The sequence below is a fragment of the Cydia fagiglandana genome, chromosome 5, assembly GCF_963556715.1.
Source record: "Cydia fagiglandana chromosome 5, ilCydFagi1.1, whole genome shotgun sequence".
In the NCBI taxonomy this organism is placed as follows: Eukaryota; Metazoa; Arthropoda; class Insecta; order Lepidoptera; family Tortricidae; genus Cydia; species Cydia fagiglandana.
The window spans coordinates 7,892,940-7,912,186 of record NC_085936.1 but is presented as its reverse complement, the minus strand read 5'-3'; the positions used below and the strand labels follow the sequence as shown (position 1 = coordinate 7,912,186).

At 39.6% G+C, this 19,247-nt stretch overlaps 1 protein-coding gene across 1 annotated transcript; it reads right to left on the bottom strand.

Annotated features, from left to right (window-relative positions):
- Positions 1-291: 291 nt before the first annotated feature.
- LOC134664722 (uncharacterized) lies at positions 292-9,308 on the bottom strand. Its single transcript, XM_063521468.1, has 10 exons — positions 9,150-9,308; positions 8,113-8,316; positions 6,250-6,433; positions 5,658-5,816; positions 4,923-5,182; positions 4,249-4,453; positions 3,211-3,418; positions 2,045-2,225; positions 572-1,368; positions 292-493 (listed from the first exon to the last, which is right to left on the bottom strand). The coding sequence occupies exons 1-9, from the start codon at positions 9,306-9,308 to the stop codon at positions 676-678; spliced, it is 2,253 nt and encodes a 750-aa protein (XP_063377538.1). The 3' UTR covers positions 292-493; positions 572-675.
- Between the last annotated feature and the right edge of the window lie 9,939 nt (positions 9,309-19,247).

Sequence of the window (19,247 nt, the reverse complement as noted above, 5' to 3'; positions counted from 1 at the left end):
GCTGGTATTAGAGTACCTAATTATCCCACATTTTGACACATCATTATTATATTTAATTGCCAAAAGTGCCTAAGTGAAAGTATTTGTATGCTGATAAAAAAACTGACCTGTAATTGCAGCATTGGGTCCATAATTGGTCGCTGAAGCGTACACTCTGTAAGGCAGTGTGTTCAGCGGCTGCGTCCGATGCTGTCCATGATTGGGCTGATTAGGCCGGTCCTTGACACAGGCGTCTATAGGCGCCCCATCGGGGAACCCCTCAACCCCCCAACACAATAAAATTGCCACTAATAATTTCGACCACATTTTTTATACCTACAAGGTGTCAGTTTAAGGTCCAACTTGAAAATGCGCGCGCACGGGTCGGCCGCTCACTTTTGTAACCGCTTCGGTTCGAAAGGATCTAGATTTTTGAACGAGTTGACAGATGGATTTATTTCGGTAGGGGATATGGGTGCGCCTAAAGCATTAGGCCGTTGCGCAAACATGTACACTCAGTGTTGTGAATAACGCTTACATTTTTAGGCTTAAAGACTCGAGCCCTCAAGACTCGTAACACAACACTATGTACAGTACATTATAAAAGCTGTTAATCATGTCAATTCAGGTTTATTATTAAAAATAAATACTTAGACTAAACTAATGTCCCTTGACCAAATATACAAAAATAGTTTTTTATTCTTCTATAAATACAATTTGATCTTCTTTCTGTCTGTTTGGAGATAAAAGTTCAGGATCTAAACGTCCTTTACTAAAATCGATGTACTGAAATATTTCTTCGAACATACTGTCACGGTCTGTCCCATCTAGCGAATCCTCATAAGCATTTTCTAATTGATTTGAATCATCAACATCGTTTTTACTATCTTTTTTTGGATTTACATCTTTGATATTATTTCTAGGCCCGTTTACTTCTTCAAGTTTAATTTCTTCCGGTTTTTCATGTATTTCGGAATGAGAGGTACGACCGTCGCTTTCGTGTGACGTCACAGACCTGATCCAGTCTTCATTCTCATAAGAGGTGCTTGAAGCGTTTGTGTAGTTATTATATATTTTTTTATCTCGATTTAGGTCTTGAGTAGAATCGTAGCCTTTATTTGTTTCTCCCATATCAATAGTTTCGTAGACGGGGTCTAAGATTTCTGCTAATTTTTCGGTAGCATTTATTGATATGATTTCAGCAACGTGTAGCTTGGGTAGGACTACGTCGTCTATTACCGGGTCCTCGAAGTGCGTAGGGAGATTGGTGCTGTAGGTCATTCTCCTGGAGTTTGGGTTGAGGCTGGGTCGGGTGTAGGGATCCCCGCGAACGCGTGACACTACTGCGTTTTCTGTTTTCAAGTACGTTGCTTTTATCAACATGCGCACCTGAAAAAATAATATCACTGCATTGTTGCAATGGTCTAAAAGACAGCGTATGTGGCTGTATAAATAAAATATTGTCAAATCGCACGTTTCGTCAGTCATGTCAGTATTATTTTCCTGAAAAACTATCTGATTTAAAGTGCAAAACGCCCCTTTTCCTGGCCTGTCCTACCTACATATAGCAGCTCTGTCTTATATTTAATCTTGTGCGAATATTGCCGGCGTCTTTCTGAATGTCAGGTGACAAACAAGCTCCGGCTGATGTTCTGGAGAACGACACAACTTTATCGGTCCTTTAACACGTTAACAGAACTGTCCTACTCCGAATCGTTAATAGAGGCTTTTTGCTGTAACCCATATACTGAGCAGTGAACGTCTTAAAAATAATTGAAATCCTTTTTTGGGGCATTCCACGAGACTGTCGCTTACATAACGCAATTCTTCTGGAAATGCTGAGTAAGCGATATTGGGTCAGGTAATATTTCATGACTTGGCTAACAAATTGGCAGTATATTCTCGAGATTCACGTATTTTATTGAGGTAGCTGCCATACAAGGCAAAAGCGTTATGTAAGCGACAGTCTCGTGGAATGCCCCTTTTGAAGATTTGCCATAGTATAAACCTCGGCAAGGAGTTCAACTTTAGTTCAATTTTATCGAATAAACTTCCAAAATTTAACCTCTTTATTGACATAGCAGTACAGCATAGCTACGACGAACCCCTGCAGTCCTTCGACGGCGTAGGTGACGTAATAGTAGATCTGTTCGGCAGTGCAGTTGGTAGTATTCGGCCGAAATGCGGTCAGGAGGAACTGGGAGCCGAATATTGGCATCAAGAAGAGCGTGGCTTTTGTTGTGCTTCTGTGAATTTACAATAATGTTAGTGTATATTTTATTCAGAACTAGGTTTGGAGCGTATCATACATTTGGAGACACGGGTTCCTGTTTTGTATTGTCCCATGCATATTAAATACAGTAATAAATCATACCTACACAAGCGAGGCCGCAAATACGGCAATCATGTTAGTAGGTACGGTCAGCCAAGAAAGTGGTCTACCACTTTTCGACTCTATTAATTAGATGATATAGAGTCGAAAAGTGGTAAGTGGTCGAAAAGTGGTCTACCACTTTATAGAGAATTAATAGAGTCGAAAAGTGGTCTACCACTTTTCGACTCTATTAATTAGATGATAGAGTCGAAAAGTGGTAGACCACTTTCTTGGCTGACTGTACAGTGAAATGGGGTGAGTATAGGGATCACGAGGGCAGTTGGGTTATGAATGGGGTGAGGAGGGATGGTAGGGGTGTTAGATGGTATTTTTAGACCAGAGTATTACTTTCCATGAAAATATTTTAATTTGTTTTTCATGTAGACATTTCTGTTTAGAGTTGTCACATTGTTACGTGAATACTTTATTCAAGCTATTGTAATATTGTGTGAATTTTAGCAACTGTCCCATCTCACTCAATTTCTATCCCCCCCTAACCCCGACTACGGGATGAGATGGGATTTCCCACTACTTATTTTGTGTGAATCTAAGTATTAAAACGACAGATAATCATTGAAAGTTAAAGTTCATACTACCAGAACACTTTTCAAGTATAAATCAACGTGCTACATATAAAAATAAACTTTTATTGAGGTTTGAACTTCGGATTTGTCCCAACTCACCCCATTTTACTGTATAGAACTTTCGTAAACTTTCAGTTTACACTGCATCCTGGTTAAATATGATATCGGAAAAGGATGCTATCGAGAAAAAGTAAAATGGTAAAAATTGCGAATGGCAAAAATATCAATACGGAAAAAACGATTTTCGGAAGAGACAGTACACACTCTACTCACAGCTGATTAGCGTTCTCACTGTTCCTGATCTTAGTAAGCAGCACTCGTAACACGTCAATGAACAGAGCTGTGTTTATTAGCAGCACGGCTAGACGCGGCGCGTCGAGGATCCACTGGATATTGTTCACTGTGTACACGACCCAGCAAGAATGGTCGTCCAATATCCCCATGACGATCGACCAGGCGATTACTGGGACTATGGCGATCACTGGAAATAAGGTGATTTCGTTGCCTTAACAGAATAAATGGTTCATACTAAACCAATTGTACAGTCAAGTGTAAAAATATGGGGTACACACATCATTCTCAAAAATATCTCCCATAGGTCTTATGTCAGCTAATTAAGAGCTATGTGACATATGTGACGTCTCACAGGAAAAGGTACCTTATGGCGATTGGCGCTTACGCTATTATTAACGTCGCTCCAATATTATTGCAGCGCTATGCGACGTAAGCGCCAGCCGCCATAAGGTACTTTTGCCGTGGAACGTCACATATTTTTAACCGACTTCCATTTCATAGAAGGAGGAGGTTCTGTATTCGGTTGTGGCTATTTTTTTTTTTTCTATGTACGTTCACCGATTACTTCGACATTCGTAGTCCGATTTGAATAATTCTTTTTTTTGAGTAAGTAATATGCACCCATATTTTTATACTTGACTGTACTAAGAACAGCTTATTTATTATTCTTATTGTATCACACTTAAATGGCAGCGAACCATGGCGGGCAAAGCGGTTGTATTAGGATGTAGGACCAATGAATGGTCACTGAGGCAGAAAAGTATTAGAGTGACAACCGCGAACTAAAGGATTCAACCAGAAAAGGCCCTCAACAAAATGGACTGGTCAAAATTCAGCTATTAGTATTAAGCACACACATCGTAGTTAGATCGTAGCGAAAATCAAAGCTAACGTTCAGAAGTGGACACCTTGCGGCAGATATGATGAAGGTTATGTGAAAGAGCCCTAGATGCCTAACTCGCAGAGCTATTTTTTTTATTTTCGAATTTGGGTGTTTGATGGTCATTAGATACGTACCAGCTCCCGAAGCGTATAGCCACTTAACCTGCAGGTTTCTCCTAAAGGTTGTCACAATCATCCTATGCAGATACACCCCCTCGACCAGCATGCACACAAACACTGCGTTGGCTGCGATCTTCTCTAGGATAGCCAGTATTCGACACCCCACGGCGTGAGTCGACATTACAGTTTCACCGGAGTTGGTTAATTCGTCGATGTAAATCTGGGTAGAGTTGGAAAACCATACGGATGAGAAAGTAGTTAAAGTTCGTAGAATTCGCCATTACAGCCTTTTTCTACTGACAAGATTTGCTTGACCAAGTATAGTTATTAATGGTGGACGAGGTAGGTATTAAAGTCTAAGAAACAATCGTGCTTCAAATTTAACAGCCGAAATAGATGTCGTTGTACAGTCAGCGTCGCATAGTACTATTTGATGCTACCTACTATATGACGCTGACTGTACGGCCCCTTACCCCTACGGCAGTTCTGTTTGTGGGTAAAAAGTTGACGTTGCATGGACAATTCATTTATCGCATTGGTTTACTAGTCATACTACCACTAAAAAGATGGCGCCGTATTTACTGGCTTTTAAACTGAAATTCACGATAATATTATGAATGTTTAGTGTTTGAAATAAAAGCTTGCTAAAGTATTACAATTATTAAACGTAAAATTCTCAAACGACTTACCACACTTCTACTAATGATGACCAAAACATTCCTTATCACTATAGCGATCAGCAGATTCCTATGTAACGCCACTCTCGTCACTCTGAGTCTCGTATAGAAAAAGAAGATAGCCACCGCCGGCAGACACGATGCTATGGAGAAGGATAACATGGCGATGTAGAAGCGATATCGCCGGAGAAGGCGGGCGGTGATGCTGCAAGTGCTGTAGTCGGTTTGAAGCTCCCAGGTTCCGTTTTGGTAGCACTCCTTGCTGCTGAAATCTGATGAATTTAGCAAAAAAAAGTTGTTTGAAAAGTAGGTACCTATATAAGATAAGATAACTATAATGAATTGATGTAGTTTTAGTGATCTCAACCTTTGCACCGAGCAGTGTATCCCTACCAAAGAATATAATTACTTATCCTTACATTCAACTTACTCGTACATGCATGTCAACATTAATTTCATGTTTAGGACAATAAAAATTTTACAACTGTTTACAATATCATACGAAAGTTAACTACTAATTTTATATGCCATTTGCTTGATCTTCACTGTCAGGCGTTTTAAAGATTAATTAAACTACTTATTATGTTTGAATTTTCGTCATTTCGTACTTTAGAACCCCTAGTATAAATTTCATTGGATAGCGTAGAGAAAAAGAAGCTTTATTTAAAACTAGCATCTATCTGGCATACTGCTAGAAGTATGCCAGATAGATGCTACTCGTAGTTTTTAGAAGGTAATAGAACTTACGATGACACGTCGGTCCTTGGTTAGAGTAGGCAAACTCCGAGCACACATCGACGGCGGTGGTGCCACCAGGGGTTGACACCCAGCAACTCCAACCATCGAATGTAGGGCTACATTCGTGTTCTTCATTATCGGTATAATCCTCAAGGATATCTGTAAATCCTATAAGTACTTAAATATAGTCTGTTCGGAAAGATTTCTGTTTGGATATTGGGCCCCATACATTCCACGACTCTTCTCTTTCCGCGCAAATATATAGGTGTGCTGTTAAAGGTACAGGTTTATTTTGGCAACTAACTCATAGCAATATGTGGATAATGTTTTGCAAAGTACGAGTAGAGTCTTTATTATACATTGCCTTAACCAAGTTCTAGTGGCAAACTACAAGATAATCTTTTTAGAACTCCCCAAAGTCATATTATAGGTACCTACTGACACGCAAAGCATATCACCAGGAATGCTGACTGGGGAGATAAATCTTCCTAAAGCTCTCCAGGGTATCTCTTCCAGCACCCATAACCACATGTACCTAGAATGAGCAGACACCATCAAGAAGCATTTTTTTAGTGTTTAAAAGACTTACACGTTTACTAACCTAAAAGGTAGCTCTTTCTAGCGACCTCTGGAGCCATATACTGATTGCAACAAGTGGCAGCCTCCTCGAAGCATCTCTCCCAGCGCCCATGGGCAGATGGAATGAGCGCGTTCTCCACCGCCACTACCACCTCTTGTAAGCCTGGGTCGAATGGGTAGCACGCGTATGTACCATCTTCTTTAAGCTAATTGGACATAAAGATATCTTGGGTTATCAACTTGGAGATTTTAGTGACGTCGTGACCTGGAACTGAGAGTAATGGAGCCACGGTATTTTATATTTGAATTCCTAACACATGCTCCTTGTCCCTGTTCTAATTATCCTGCTTTACGTCCACTACTCCACTCTTAAGATTGTTTACATAGCTCCGATGGGTAGGTAAAGTCAGCAGCAGAAGTTGCTAAGTGGGCGAGGTGTCAAAATTACGTTGACGCGCTCTTATTCTCTTGACAATAAAGTCGCGTCAAGATCATTTTGAAAACCTCGCCCGCTTAGCAACTATTGCTGCTGACTGTTCCTACTGATATTATTGTCCCCGCTCGACAGATATTTTAATGGCTCCTCTACACGATGGGCCAGCGCTGGCCACTCCAAGGGACAAATTTATACGTTAGAGGGAGCAAGTGATATCGCTATCTCATTCTACCGCATGGCTGTGTCCCTTGGAGTGGCCGGCGCTGGCCCATCGTGTAGAGGAGCCATACCGCGCAAATATAGGTAATATTGTGCAGTTGCAAAACAAAATGTTCCTTTGTTTTATCAGTTAATTAATTGTTCCGCGACTCAGGTCCCAAAGGTCCCAAAATTTACCGTGAAGAATATTTCTTCTAAAGTTAGACCAAGAAAAGTCTGCAGTGATTTTGATAGCCCACGCAGTGCAAGTGTTATTTTACGTCATAATTTCATAGAATTTTTACTTGCACTGCGTGCATGGGCTATCAAAATCGCTGCAGACTTTACTTGGTCTAACTCTTAAGCCGCGATTACAGACCTTTGGCGGTTGGCGGTTTTCGCTCTAACTGTATAAATAACAAGTATATAACTGTCATAGTAATGTATAAATGCGTTATCTTTTTGCGATCATGTGACGAAACTCACGAGATTAATGAAGTTTATCAATTACACAATTTAGAGCGTGTAAAGACCGTGCTGTGACCCTGTATCACGATAAACCGTCAGTAAACATCGTGATAATTAAACTAATTACATATGGATAATGTCATTAATATGTTCATGGTTGGTACCTATATCATACTCAAACCTCTTAGCGCCACTTGCACCATCCTACTAACCTGGGGTTAACCGGTTAAATCTGTAGTTACCATGGCTACCAGTACATTTTGACACTGGGTTAACGGTTTAACCGGTTAACCCCGGGTTAGTCGGATGGTGCAAGTGGCGCTTAATGATTTACTGAACACTCTCTTACTTACTTGAATGATTTACTTTGTTCGATTAACCTTAATAATTATTAGGAATCCTGTATTGATAATTATACCGAGGATCCCTCAAGATATATGGATATATTATGCATATATTATAACTTTTACTGTCTCCTCCATGTCCAATTGTTTACGTCGAAATAAAATGGTTTATAAAAGAGTAATTTACCTATGTCGTAAAGTAATTGCGTAAAAAACTATTCCTCTAATTGTTCAGTTAAAAAAACATTGAAATGCCTGGACGTGCCCCTAGCACAGATTATATAACGAGCCCCTAGCCAGAACCCAGGGTTGTATTCTAAGTCGAATGTAAGAACTTTGCTTCGCTTCGCTCGTTCGATCAATACGTAAGCCGGTGTTTTCCAAGCCACATTAAAGTATACTATGAGTGTTCTTACAGACACAAATAAGCAAAACTTACAATCTCCAAACACGGTGCCCTCAAATTTCCATAGACACACACACTGTTCAAATTGAGAGTATTGGTGCCGTCGACGTATAGGAAATCCGGGGTGTAGAGTAGACAGCCTCGGCCCGCCACCCACTTGAAGACCTGCTCATGGTAGTCCACGTTACGGTAGTTGCAGCTTCGGTTGGACTCTGGAGGCGCTGTGTTGGATGGTTCCTGCAATAGGTGCAACTGTCAAGGGTTCGCATAGATGGCGCCATAACAGCCAGTGGCGGATTTGCAGTCTTTGCCGCCCTAGGCCCCAGGCTCAGTAGCCGGCCCCTTTCTCAGCACCCCATCATATATACTGACTATATTTTGAGTTATTTCTTGTTAGCATCTGCGAATTTTTGTCACAAATATAGTCGCCCCTAATATCTTGCCGCCCTAGGCCCGGATCTACTGGGTCTTAAGGCAAATCTGTCACTGATCATAGCTTGGTTTTTCTATGAGTTTTGGCATCCAGGGCATAACATTCCATTTTAAAAAATGGACACAATTCTATGGATTGACAGGGCAAGCTATGCTGGCGCCATCTGCTAAATACTTCGACCGGCCAACCCCGTTAAGGGCACTTCTAATCAAGAACCGTGGAGCTCATAGCTCAACTAAGCCTGAATGAGATCTGGACTGTCATTTTCTCCTGTCTCTCAATAAAAAATAAAATTGTCTGCGTCCATCCCTGAGCTGAATAAGCTTTCTGTATTATTATGTCGGCGGCAGATCGACCACCACTATACCACCAGCCATATCGTTGATATTGTGCAAACCGCAAAGATGTGTTAGTCCTTAGGCAGATCATGAAATGTTGATTCGACATGGTAACGGGCGGATGGAGCAAGAACTATCGTTATAAAATGTAGGAAAGGAAAAGTCATTAGCACATTCAATGACATTTTGCTATCGACCTTCCGATATGTAAGTAGTAGAAATTATCAGATCAATTTCATTCCAAGATAAAGACGCTTTTCATAGGAGGCAACTTAAGACTATAATTAAAAATACCTTACCTCACAAACGTAAATGTCGTCACTTGAAGGCCTAAATGCATCTCGCCCATTACGTTGGGTCTGGTTCCACACGCTTTTATCGTCTTCAGGGTTTAGTGAACAGTTGGAATGGTTATTGCCCTGAAACAGTGCAGCAACCCCAAATATAGGTACTGTCATGGTATAATAATATACTCCGCCTGGTACTCTCTTCCCGTCTTTTATAGGTCACCTGACTGACACAAGCCTACGTCATCATGCGACAGCGCTATATGATAATATGCGATAGCGCTATATATAGCGGCCATGTTATTGTGACGTAGGCTTGTGTCACTCTGGGAAGAGAACACCATGTTTTATTAGACTATGGGTACTGTAAACATTTGTAAAGCTGCATGGCACATGGGGTCCCTATTTTCCCATAAATTATTAAGTCATAATGTTTTCTTAGTGCATTTTCGTTAGTCATGATTTGGTTTTTCTCAGAAACGCGTAACTTTTCAGGATTGCCATAAAACAAACCTAACCTAACCGATCTAAAGGATAACCTTACGAAAATCCTGAAAAGTTAACGGTTTCAGACGGTTTCAGAATTATGACTAATGATAATCTGACAATCATTACATTATGACTTTCAATAATTTATGTATGAAAGAGATATACATACTCGTAAGTATAAATCCTGTAAGCTCGTGGAAAAGTGGGTTCGGATATGTAGTATATGTATCTAGATCTTGGACTAAGGTTTACTTCCAATGTCGGGTATATTGTTCAACACTTCGTCAAAAATTGTTTTAATCTATTCCTGTCCCATAGATATGATAATAAAATATAACATGATTTAGATAAAATTCTCGTCTCAATATACGAATACGGATCTATCTTTTATCACGTACGTGTATGGTCAAAAAATTTTACATTAGGTAGGTCCATATGCCCCATTTATGTACCTACTACCTACTTTACCGCTCTAGTGCGGTAATTAGCACTTCACGTGCCCATGTCGAAAATTTAAAGGGCCATATCATCATCATCATCATCTCAGCCATAAGACGTCCACTGCTGACATAGGCTTCCCCCTTTAAGGGCCATATATGTAGTGTAAAATAATAAACGATACACGTGTGCGAATATGTAATTCACACTCTCGTCGATCTCTCCTTTCGGTATTTCCTACTTTCGCACTTGTATCGTATTGTACGCACTTGTATGTATTTTCTATTCTCACCTTTGCCACAGCCAAGACAGTAATAAAGCAGAACAACCCCACTTTATCAAGTCCACACATTTTTCACTTCAGCACTATACTCACATATATCACACATAGTGGAATATTATAATCCAAATAGTCTCGAACACACACACGGGGAGATTAATTACACTGTCCACCTGTTTGCGGGCGCACTGCATTTGAGATCACAATAGATTCACAATGCATTCCGGACAGGTTACAATCATAACAGCTTTTGTTGGCGATTTACTGTTCGTGTATCTTCTGACGTCTGAGACGTATTGTTATTCGGTGTGTTTACAAATTATCTATAGGTAGCTACAATCAATTGTTATCTTGAGATTAATTGGGCGTTTATCTGCAGAAATAACTTTGATTGCAGCAACGAAATCGATTTTAGTTTGTTTAGCTGAGATTTTTATTTAATCAAGCTAAAAATTTATCTCGAAGTTTGTCCCGGTTGCTACTATTGAAATGAATGTACTTATTGTCTGGAATGGAGTTTTATATTTTACAAGCTTTTATTTAACTTACCCTGTTAGTATGTATGTACTTACCTATTTCCGACTGAGCTGAAATTTCGCATACCTAGGTACAGTGACGTTCAAAAGTGCATGGATGGATGTCGACCGTAACGGTTGAACGTCAGTGTACATTATGTAAATTTTATGATTATGACATGGAAAAAAAGTACCTACAGTCAACTGTAAAAATATGGGTGTAGCCAACTTACTCAAACATATGTCCCATAGTTCTTAATTCTTAATTCACTGACAGAGTTATCGGACATATTTTTGAGATGATTTGTACACCCATTGTATTGTAGTACGGGCGATTTTCCGCAACTCGACGTCCAGCGCCTATTTTGCGTGATATGGGGTGAGCTAGTCCTGCCAGCCCAGCTCCTGGAGGAATCCCACCAAACCTCTCGGAGATCCAAGATGTTTTGCCCTGTATGGGGCCACTCCGCTGCATTCCAACACCACGTGAGAGGCTGTTTCTTCCTTCTCCATGCATCCACGGCATAGAGGGGACTGTCTGTGACACCTGTTATAAAAAGATGTTTGTTAAAAAGTCCATGACCTGTTATGACATTGGTTACCATTCTCAGTCGAACCTTTCCTAGTTGAAGGAGCGTCCTTGTGAGCTTACCGTTGATGCCAGGCATGGCTTTTTTGGCCTGTCTGCATCCAGTCTGGTTTAGCCAGTGTTCTGTGTGTAGTTTCCCTGTGCGTGCCAGCAGCATTGAGCGTAGGTACCTTGCTAAACGGTATCGGGAGAATCGGTTCCAGGCCAATCGCCCCCGCACCCGATCCTTGTCTGCTAGCTCGTCCGCAGTACGAGTATCGTTACCGTAATATAAGGTAAGTAGGGTCAAAACTGAAATTCAAACCTCGATAACATTTTATTTTTACATATGATAATTGAGTGGTGTATATGTCGTAGTCAGATCGTATAATCCGCCGTATTACATTACGGCTAGCCGTTTTCAAATGCGGCGGTTCGACGATTAGCCGGATTGTCACTGCGATACGTTCTTCAATAAGGCGGCCCACGTTTAGCCGCATCGTACATTGTAGAGTGCCCAGTTCTTTCGGTCGCCTACGTAACCGGAGTTTGACAATGTTTGCAATTTAATTTATTTCTACCATGGTCCCACCGCACTACATGTGTTTCTTTTCCAAAACATTTCCTTCACAACTTAAATAGACGGAGCCCCGCAAGCGGGGCTCCTATTTCTGGGCGGTTTGCCCTTCGGGCATCTGAAGCTATGTACCTAACGAACCTAACCTAATTACCTACCTACGCTTTTTTCCCCAAAATGTAATGTTTTCACGGACGTCTCACTTAATCAATAGGTAGGTAGGTTAGGTTCGTTAGGTAGCTTCAGATGCCCGAAGGGCAAACCGCTCAGAAATAGGAGCCCCGCGAAGCGGGGCTCCGTCTAGTTAAGTTGCTAAGGAAATTTTTTTTTGAAAAGAAACAGTCCGACAAACTCCAGATTTGATGGACACCCCAGCGTTTGTCAGGCAGCGCCACGAGTGTTAAAAATGGGAACTAAAAACTGTCAAAGCGGCGGCTAATGACTCGCTGTATTACATTACGGCTAGCCGTGTTGAAGAACGTATGGCGCCGAATACATTCCGGCGGATTCTCATTCAGCCGCATTCAATACGGCTAATCGTTAAACCGCCGCATTTCAAAACGCCCCTGTTTTTGAAAACGGCTAGCCGTAATGTAATACGGCGGATTATACGATCCGACTGCGACATATATAATAAGTGTTCCGGACGTTTGTATTTTAGTTTTTATTTTATTTGGGTAGTTCCATTTCATAACTTTAACGATAATGAGGAAAACCCACCTCACCCTAGTGCCTCGTATTTGGGGTGAGAGGGGTTTTCATACAAAGGTGATTATGGAAGATTGTTGGATCGTTTTTTTATTATTATGCGTATTACTATAGCTCCTTTTTAAATTGGAATATATACATTATTTTTGTAGCAGTAGCCTTAAAATCCCTTCTCACCCCCCTCTCAAACCTTCTCTCCCCATTCATAACCCACCTCTCCCCGCGAAACCTACTCAACCCGTTTTACGGTACCTCGGGATCCACTGTGTCCCTTGATCCATTGTAAGGTGATCTTGTTGTTCTGACATACCTCCGTTAGTCGTTCGTGGCATTCGTGTATAAATTTGGATGTAACTACATATATGGCTTTTTAGGGCCATTAAGACTGCTCTACTGTCGGAGAGTATGCGGATGGAGAATCCTACTACCTTCCTTGCAGTGGTGGCAGCCGCTGCGTTTATGATGCCCATGCACTCAGCTTGGAATACTGAGTTATGGGCTCCTAGCGGAGTGGTGATTGACATGTCTGGTCTTCTGAAAAGGTAACAGAGCCCGATCCGCTGTCTGTTTTGGACCCATCAGTGAAGATTCTCAGCTCCTGGGGATTGAGTCCTTCGTAGTTGTCGTCCTCATATAATTATATTTTGTACCTTTTGTCAAAGATGGCTTGTTTGTGAATTCGATCCGTGCCCGCCCTGAGCACTGGAAATTCGTTGTATACCTTTTCCAGGCATGTTGTGTGAAGAGCTCCTGTGGTTCGCAACCTTACCGCTGAGAGACTGGCCTCTTGCTGTATGTGTAGATGCAGCGGTGGAAGGTTTAGCATGACCTCCATGGCTGCAGTCGGAGTGGACCTCGTACAACCAGTGGTGGCCGCGCATGCGAGCCTCTGGAGCAGTGCTGGATTTACCACTAGGCTGAGTAGGCTGAAGCCTAGGGCGGCAGATTTTAGGGGGCGGCAAGTTTGGGTAAAAAAAATATTTCCATTAACTATTTAACGTTTTCGTTTTACTAACTACATTTTATTGTGACCCATATATCTGACCATATCATTTAATGATAGCACAGAACCTAGTAGAACGCCAGCGGTAATGTCCACGCTATCCGAGCAGCTTCCGTCTACTATACGGCTCATATGCGTCTACCGGATAAAAAGCTAGCGATCCATTTGTATAGCATAATCACTCGAGCAGACTCAATGCCAGAACCGACCGAACTCCTTAGCTATATCCAGCCTGACTGCCAATGCCTCACCTTGATTCTCAATGGCCAAAACCCAGCGCTACCCACCGGTCACCGATCAGATCAGGCTATAAAGAGTGTATCTAGAATGTGAAATTAGTGACGTCACCTTATATGCATTTTAATATGGCTATGGTGTGTTGTACTATAAAATTAAACGCCTCTGACAGGAAAGTACTTTAAAAAACCTATAAGCGAGGCGGATAGGGGCGGCAAAATCAGCATAGCCTACGGGCGGCAAATGTCTAAATCCGGCACTGCTCTGGAGTCTTTGTAGCTTGTCACGTATGTTGCCTAGGTTTGTTCTTGGCCACCAAACCAAAGCACCGTAACAGATTAGGGGGCGGATTATAGTCTTGTAGAGCCAAAGGGTAATTGTACACCCATATTTTTACAGTTGACTGTACCACTACCACTGTAGTACACTGTATATATACTGTAAATAAATGATTTTCAGTTCATAATACTTATTTATTTCCAGATCGATATTTGTAAACTATAAACACTATAAAGATAAGACGCGTTGTCCACGTTCCACGATGACTCTTCATTACTTTATCATCAGGTGAGGTTACTAGGTCAACACATTAGCTCATTAAATTATTGAAAAGCAAAAGTTCACGCTGCAGAATCATGAAAAACAATACAAATGGTACATCTTTATAATTATAGAGTAATTTATACGGGGGTTTTATCAATATGAACACCATCTTGCTTGAACGAGTAGGTATTCACATAAGTCATGGTCCTAACCCGTGATAGGAAATGAGATAATTTAAATTCATATTATATCATCAATTATCATCACGTAAAATCTTCGTTATTTATTACTAAGGAATATATGTATGTAGTACTACATTGCCTAATTAATGTTTCTTGAGTTAGTGGTAGGTAGCTAGAAATAGATTTAACTTTTTTGTTTGGGAGGGAAATCCGTTGTGGATACCTCCGCACCGCAGGGACAGCGCGGAGGACTAAAAACCTCCCAGTTGTCCTCCTCAGCGCATTTCGAACGGCTCTGGGACCAATGAACGTGCCGTCCTAGCGTTATGCTTATATGTCCCCTCTTTTTAGTTATCGCGCGTCTCGCTCGCTGTAGTGCGAGTGAAATACACGATAATTAAATTATATCATTCTGATGTCAGCGTACGTTCGAATTGGCCTGCTACTCTCGTTGGATGTCGTCGGTCCTCTGGCACAACACTTTAGAGAGAGATCTTCTATTCTGTTTCCTTTCATTTCATTATTTTTCCTATCCCCATACCACTAGTCATAAACATCTTCTCAATAACACTTAAGTACTTACTTAAATAAGATGTCTACAATGTATGATGCATGAGGGTGGTTAATATTAGTTATTTTTAAATATTGAATAGTAAACAGTTATTCAGATAAGAATAAGGAAAACGCGGCTTTCTACTGCGTAGGCACATCCGGATATGTTAAACATTTTATTACGCATGTGCTTAGTAGGTACCTACTCAGGAACTCGTAATACCTAAATAGCGGATGGTGCTGGGCCTAACATACGGCGTTGCATGAACAAGAGATTTCCTTTGGCAGGATTGGTCCTTAGGATCCAAGGATGGATTCAAGAAGTGGAGCCACCGAGATTTTTGATGTAAATTTTAAGGGGGGGGGGGCTCTCAATTTGGTCTTGATATCTATATCATTTAAGCTATATACTAGGCCAAGTTTGGTATCGTTTTCGTATAAATCGGGGGTGTCGAATACATTTCTAATATCATAATGACACCATTCCGAAGTAAAATCACATAAAATATGAAAAAAATACTTTTTTTTAAATTCCTCTTCTCGCTTAAACTGCTGATTGAACCGATTTAGTTAAAATTTCGTACAGAGACAGTTTGAGTCCCAGGAAATAAGATAACATAATTTTAATCTCAAAAAATCATCCCTTAAGGATGTGAAAAGGGAGGAGAAAATTCGTATGGGGATTCAATAACCGCTGAACCGATTTAGATAAAATTTGGTATAGAGAGAGTTTTTATTCAAAAACAAAATACCTTAAAAATGAAAGGTAAGGTGTAGGATTGTATGGGAAATCAATAAACGCTGAACCGATTTCGATGAAATCTATGTCTACATCTTTAATTTAGTTGAAAATGATACACAACATGACTTAGAACCTAAACTTAAAGAATTATTAATCTCAGACGTCGCAGACGCTTACCTAATAACCCCCCCACCCCCACCTGCATCAAAATTCTGGGTGGCTCCACTTCTTAAATCCATCCTTGGGTCCTAAGGACCAATCCTGCCAAAGGAAATCTCTTGTTCATGCAACGCCGTGGTTAACCTTTTTATGCTCTGAGCACACTCAACTAAAACTGAAAATCATAATTAGATTCCAAAAAATGTTGTCACTTTTTACTAGCGCGTCTTGTATTTATGTAAAAACAAGTAAGTAAAAGTACTTTTTTAAATAATAGAAGTAAAATTACCAATAAATAAATTATCTTAGGGTACGTGTTTATTTATAAAAAGGAATTTACTATTTTACAAACAAATTATTGCAGTGGCAACATTGTCATACTTTTTTGGAATCTAATTAACTTCCTGATCTAATTACGATTTTCAGTTTATATTATACCGGGTGTGGCCTGTAATATGAGCAAACAATTAAACTGTAGGCTGTACTCCTCAACTGACCAACATTTGTTCAGCGACTTTTAAAAATAACTTGTGGTTTGATTTTTGATACACTTTAAAGTTTATTCTAAGACGCAATGTATTGCGAATTTTGTTATTTTTAAGGCGTGACAAGCAACGCCAATCAAAATGATATGGCGTCCATTGAAGGCAATATTTATTTTGTATGAAAAATAGGGAGTCTAAATACTTTATAATTTTTAAAAGTGTCACCTTCTGAGGAGTACAATCTATGTTTTATTTATTTGCTCGTGTTACAGGCCACACCCGGTATAGGTAGATGGTCAAGCAAATCTTGTCAGTAGAAAAAGGCTCGAAATTCAAATTTTCTATGAGACGATATCCCTTCGCGCCTACATTTTTCAAATTTGCCTATAGTATATACATACTTCTGCATTCCTCCCATTAGGGAAATATAGTTCAAGTCCAAAATCGCTCACATATTCCTTCGTTAAGAACGCGTATATATGCGGCACTTGACAGACGATAAAGTTTAAGCATTTCTATAAAGTGTACAACTCAGATTGATTTGGTAAGTTAAAAAGATTCGTTGTTTTGCGAGCATTACACCAACTTCTAAAACATTTTATTTAAAACTATTCATCAATTTTGGTATTCGGTTTTTGTCAAAAACCGATTTTCAGTAAGTTTTGTCAGTTTTCACTAAATCGTCTTCAACTCTGAAACTAGATACGACAAAGTGAAACCTTTTACTAAACTTTGAGACATATACCACTTATATCTGTGACATATATATACCATGAAAGTATAAAACTTTGCCCTTTAACATAACTTTGCCCACCGCGTCACAATTCAGTAAAAGCGAAATAACTTAAAAGTAGTTACATTCTGAAGTGAAGTTAAAGGGCAAAGTTTTATACTTTTACGGTACAGTAAGTAGGTAGCGGCAAAAAATCTATGGTCTAGTTTTTAACATTGATTATATCAACGAGCCTTTTGGAATTCTACTCGTTATATTTATTTTGTTGCTTATCTATAGGTATATGAGGTACCTTCACATTATAAATTGAAAAATATTTAGGTATACCTTCATATTTTACTGGAACTTGAATTGAATTGCAAATCACGTTTATCGACTGACCTGCTTTTGATAATATGACCATATAAGTAAAATTGTGCTCTCATGAGGAAAGCTTAGAATTTTATCAAGGAGGAAAATGAAGTTGTCGATACGTAAGTAGTACCTAGACGAACTCTAGATTAATTTAATTATATTATGAATGATGTCGTTCTTACTCGTACTTCAGACTTTGTACCTAAAATTTAAAACACGCAGTTCCTCGTGCTTATAATAGTGCACTGATAGGTTTCTAAGGGTGGTATTCCACTGCACATTGGAACCATCTCTCACTCTCTCACTAAGCAAATTGTGAGATGCAAATACACATTGGATAAAGAAATTGGACAGAATACCACCCTAAGATACAAGAAACAACTGAACTGTAAGTTTGACCCCATTATATTTTATAAAGAAATAACTGATGTCATGTATTTATTTCTTAGACGATAAAATCATGTGCGCATTCAGCCGTTATTTATGTGGCTAAGTACCTTAGTGTTATCGGATTACGGAGCGAAAGTCTGTTATTGGTCTCAGGGGAAACACGGGCTGATCTATGACCAGTCTAGATATATCTATTACGCAGCATATTCATCTGATTTAATAACAAGAAGCAAATCAAATATTATTCTCATATGTGTATGTACATAATCAATGAGCCCCAATACGTTACTTTACTCATATATATTTTAGTTACCTACCTAGTTTTAAGTTATTTTTGCTACAAGTATTATTAATAACTTACCTAATCTAAATTTAACTTTATTAAGCGTTTTAACGTTAGGTGTCGTGTAAACGAACAAAATCACAATTTTCAACCCCTTTTTAGAGGGCCGTAGTCAACTAGGAACCATATATTTTCGCCATATCCGTCTGTCTGTCTGTCCGTCCGAAACTTAATAGGTATTCTCCGTGATCGTTAATGTAGTGCTATAAAATTGCAATTTATCATGGATATAATACCTAAACATCAATCATGCCGACAAAGTGGTAAAATAAATGCCATTTTTTGTGTTCCTTCCCTACACGTAAAGTGGGGATGAAATGTAAAATATCGTGAAAGTACCTATAGTTCGTTTTTTTTAGCATTAGAAAGAACTCCACAGAAGCAAGCGTGCAGTTTTTATCAGACTCTTTAATTATTAATAATTATTGAATTATCTAATGTAGCATGGTCAATACATATAATTTACTTCAAATTATTACCGCTAAAAGTGCCGGATTTGAAACCACAAGCTTACTTCTGCGAAGTTCTTTCTAATGCTAAAAAACACGGACTATAGAGCTTAATAAAGACTTTCACTGAAAACTATAGCAAACTGTAGTCACTTTTCTGTTAAGTACTCGCTTCAAATACTGTCTCAAATTTCAACCCTTTATTATTATATTAAAAATATTATTTCGTACGACCTGGTTGTAGATAAAATCTGGTTTCTGCTAGCTTTTATAACCTTTTTATCCATCTCTTATCGGCGCCTGCGCTTCGCCAGGCCTCACGTAATGCCTAACTACTTACTTAGATAATTGGAATTAAAAAAA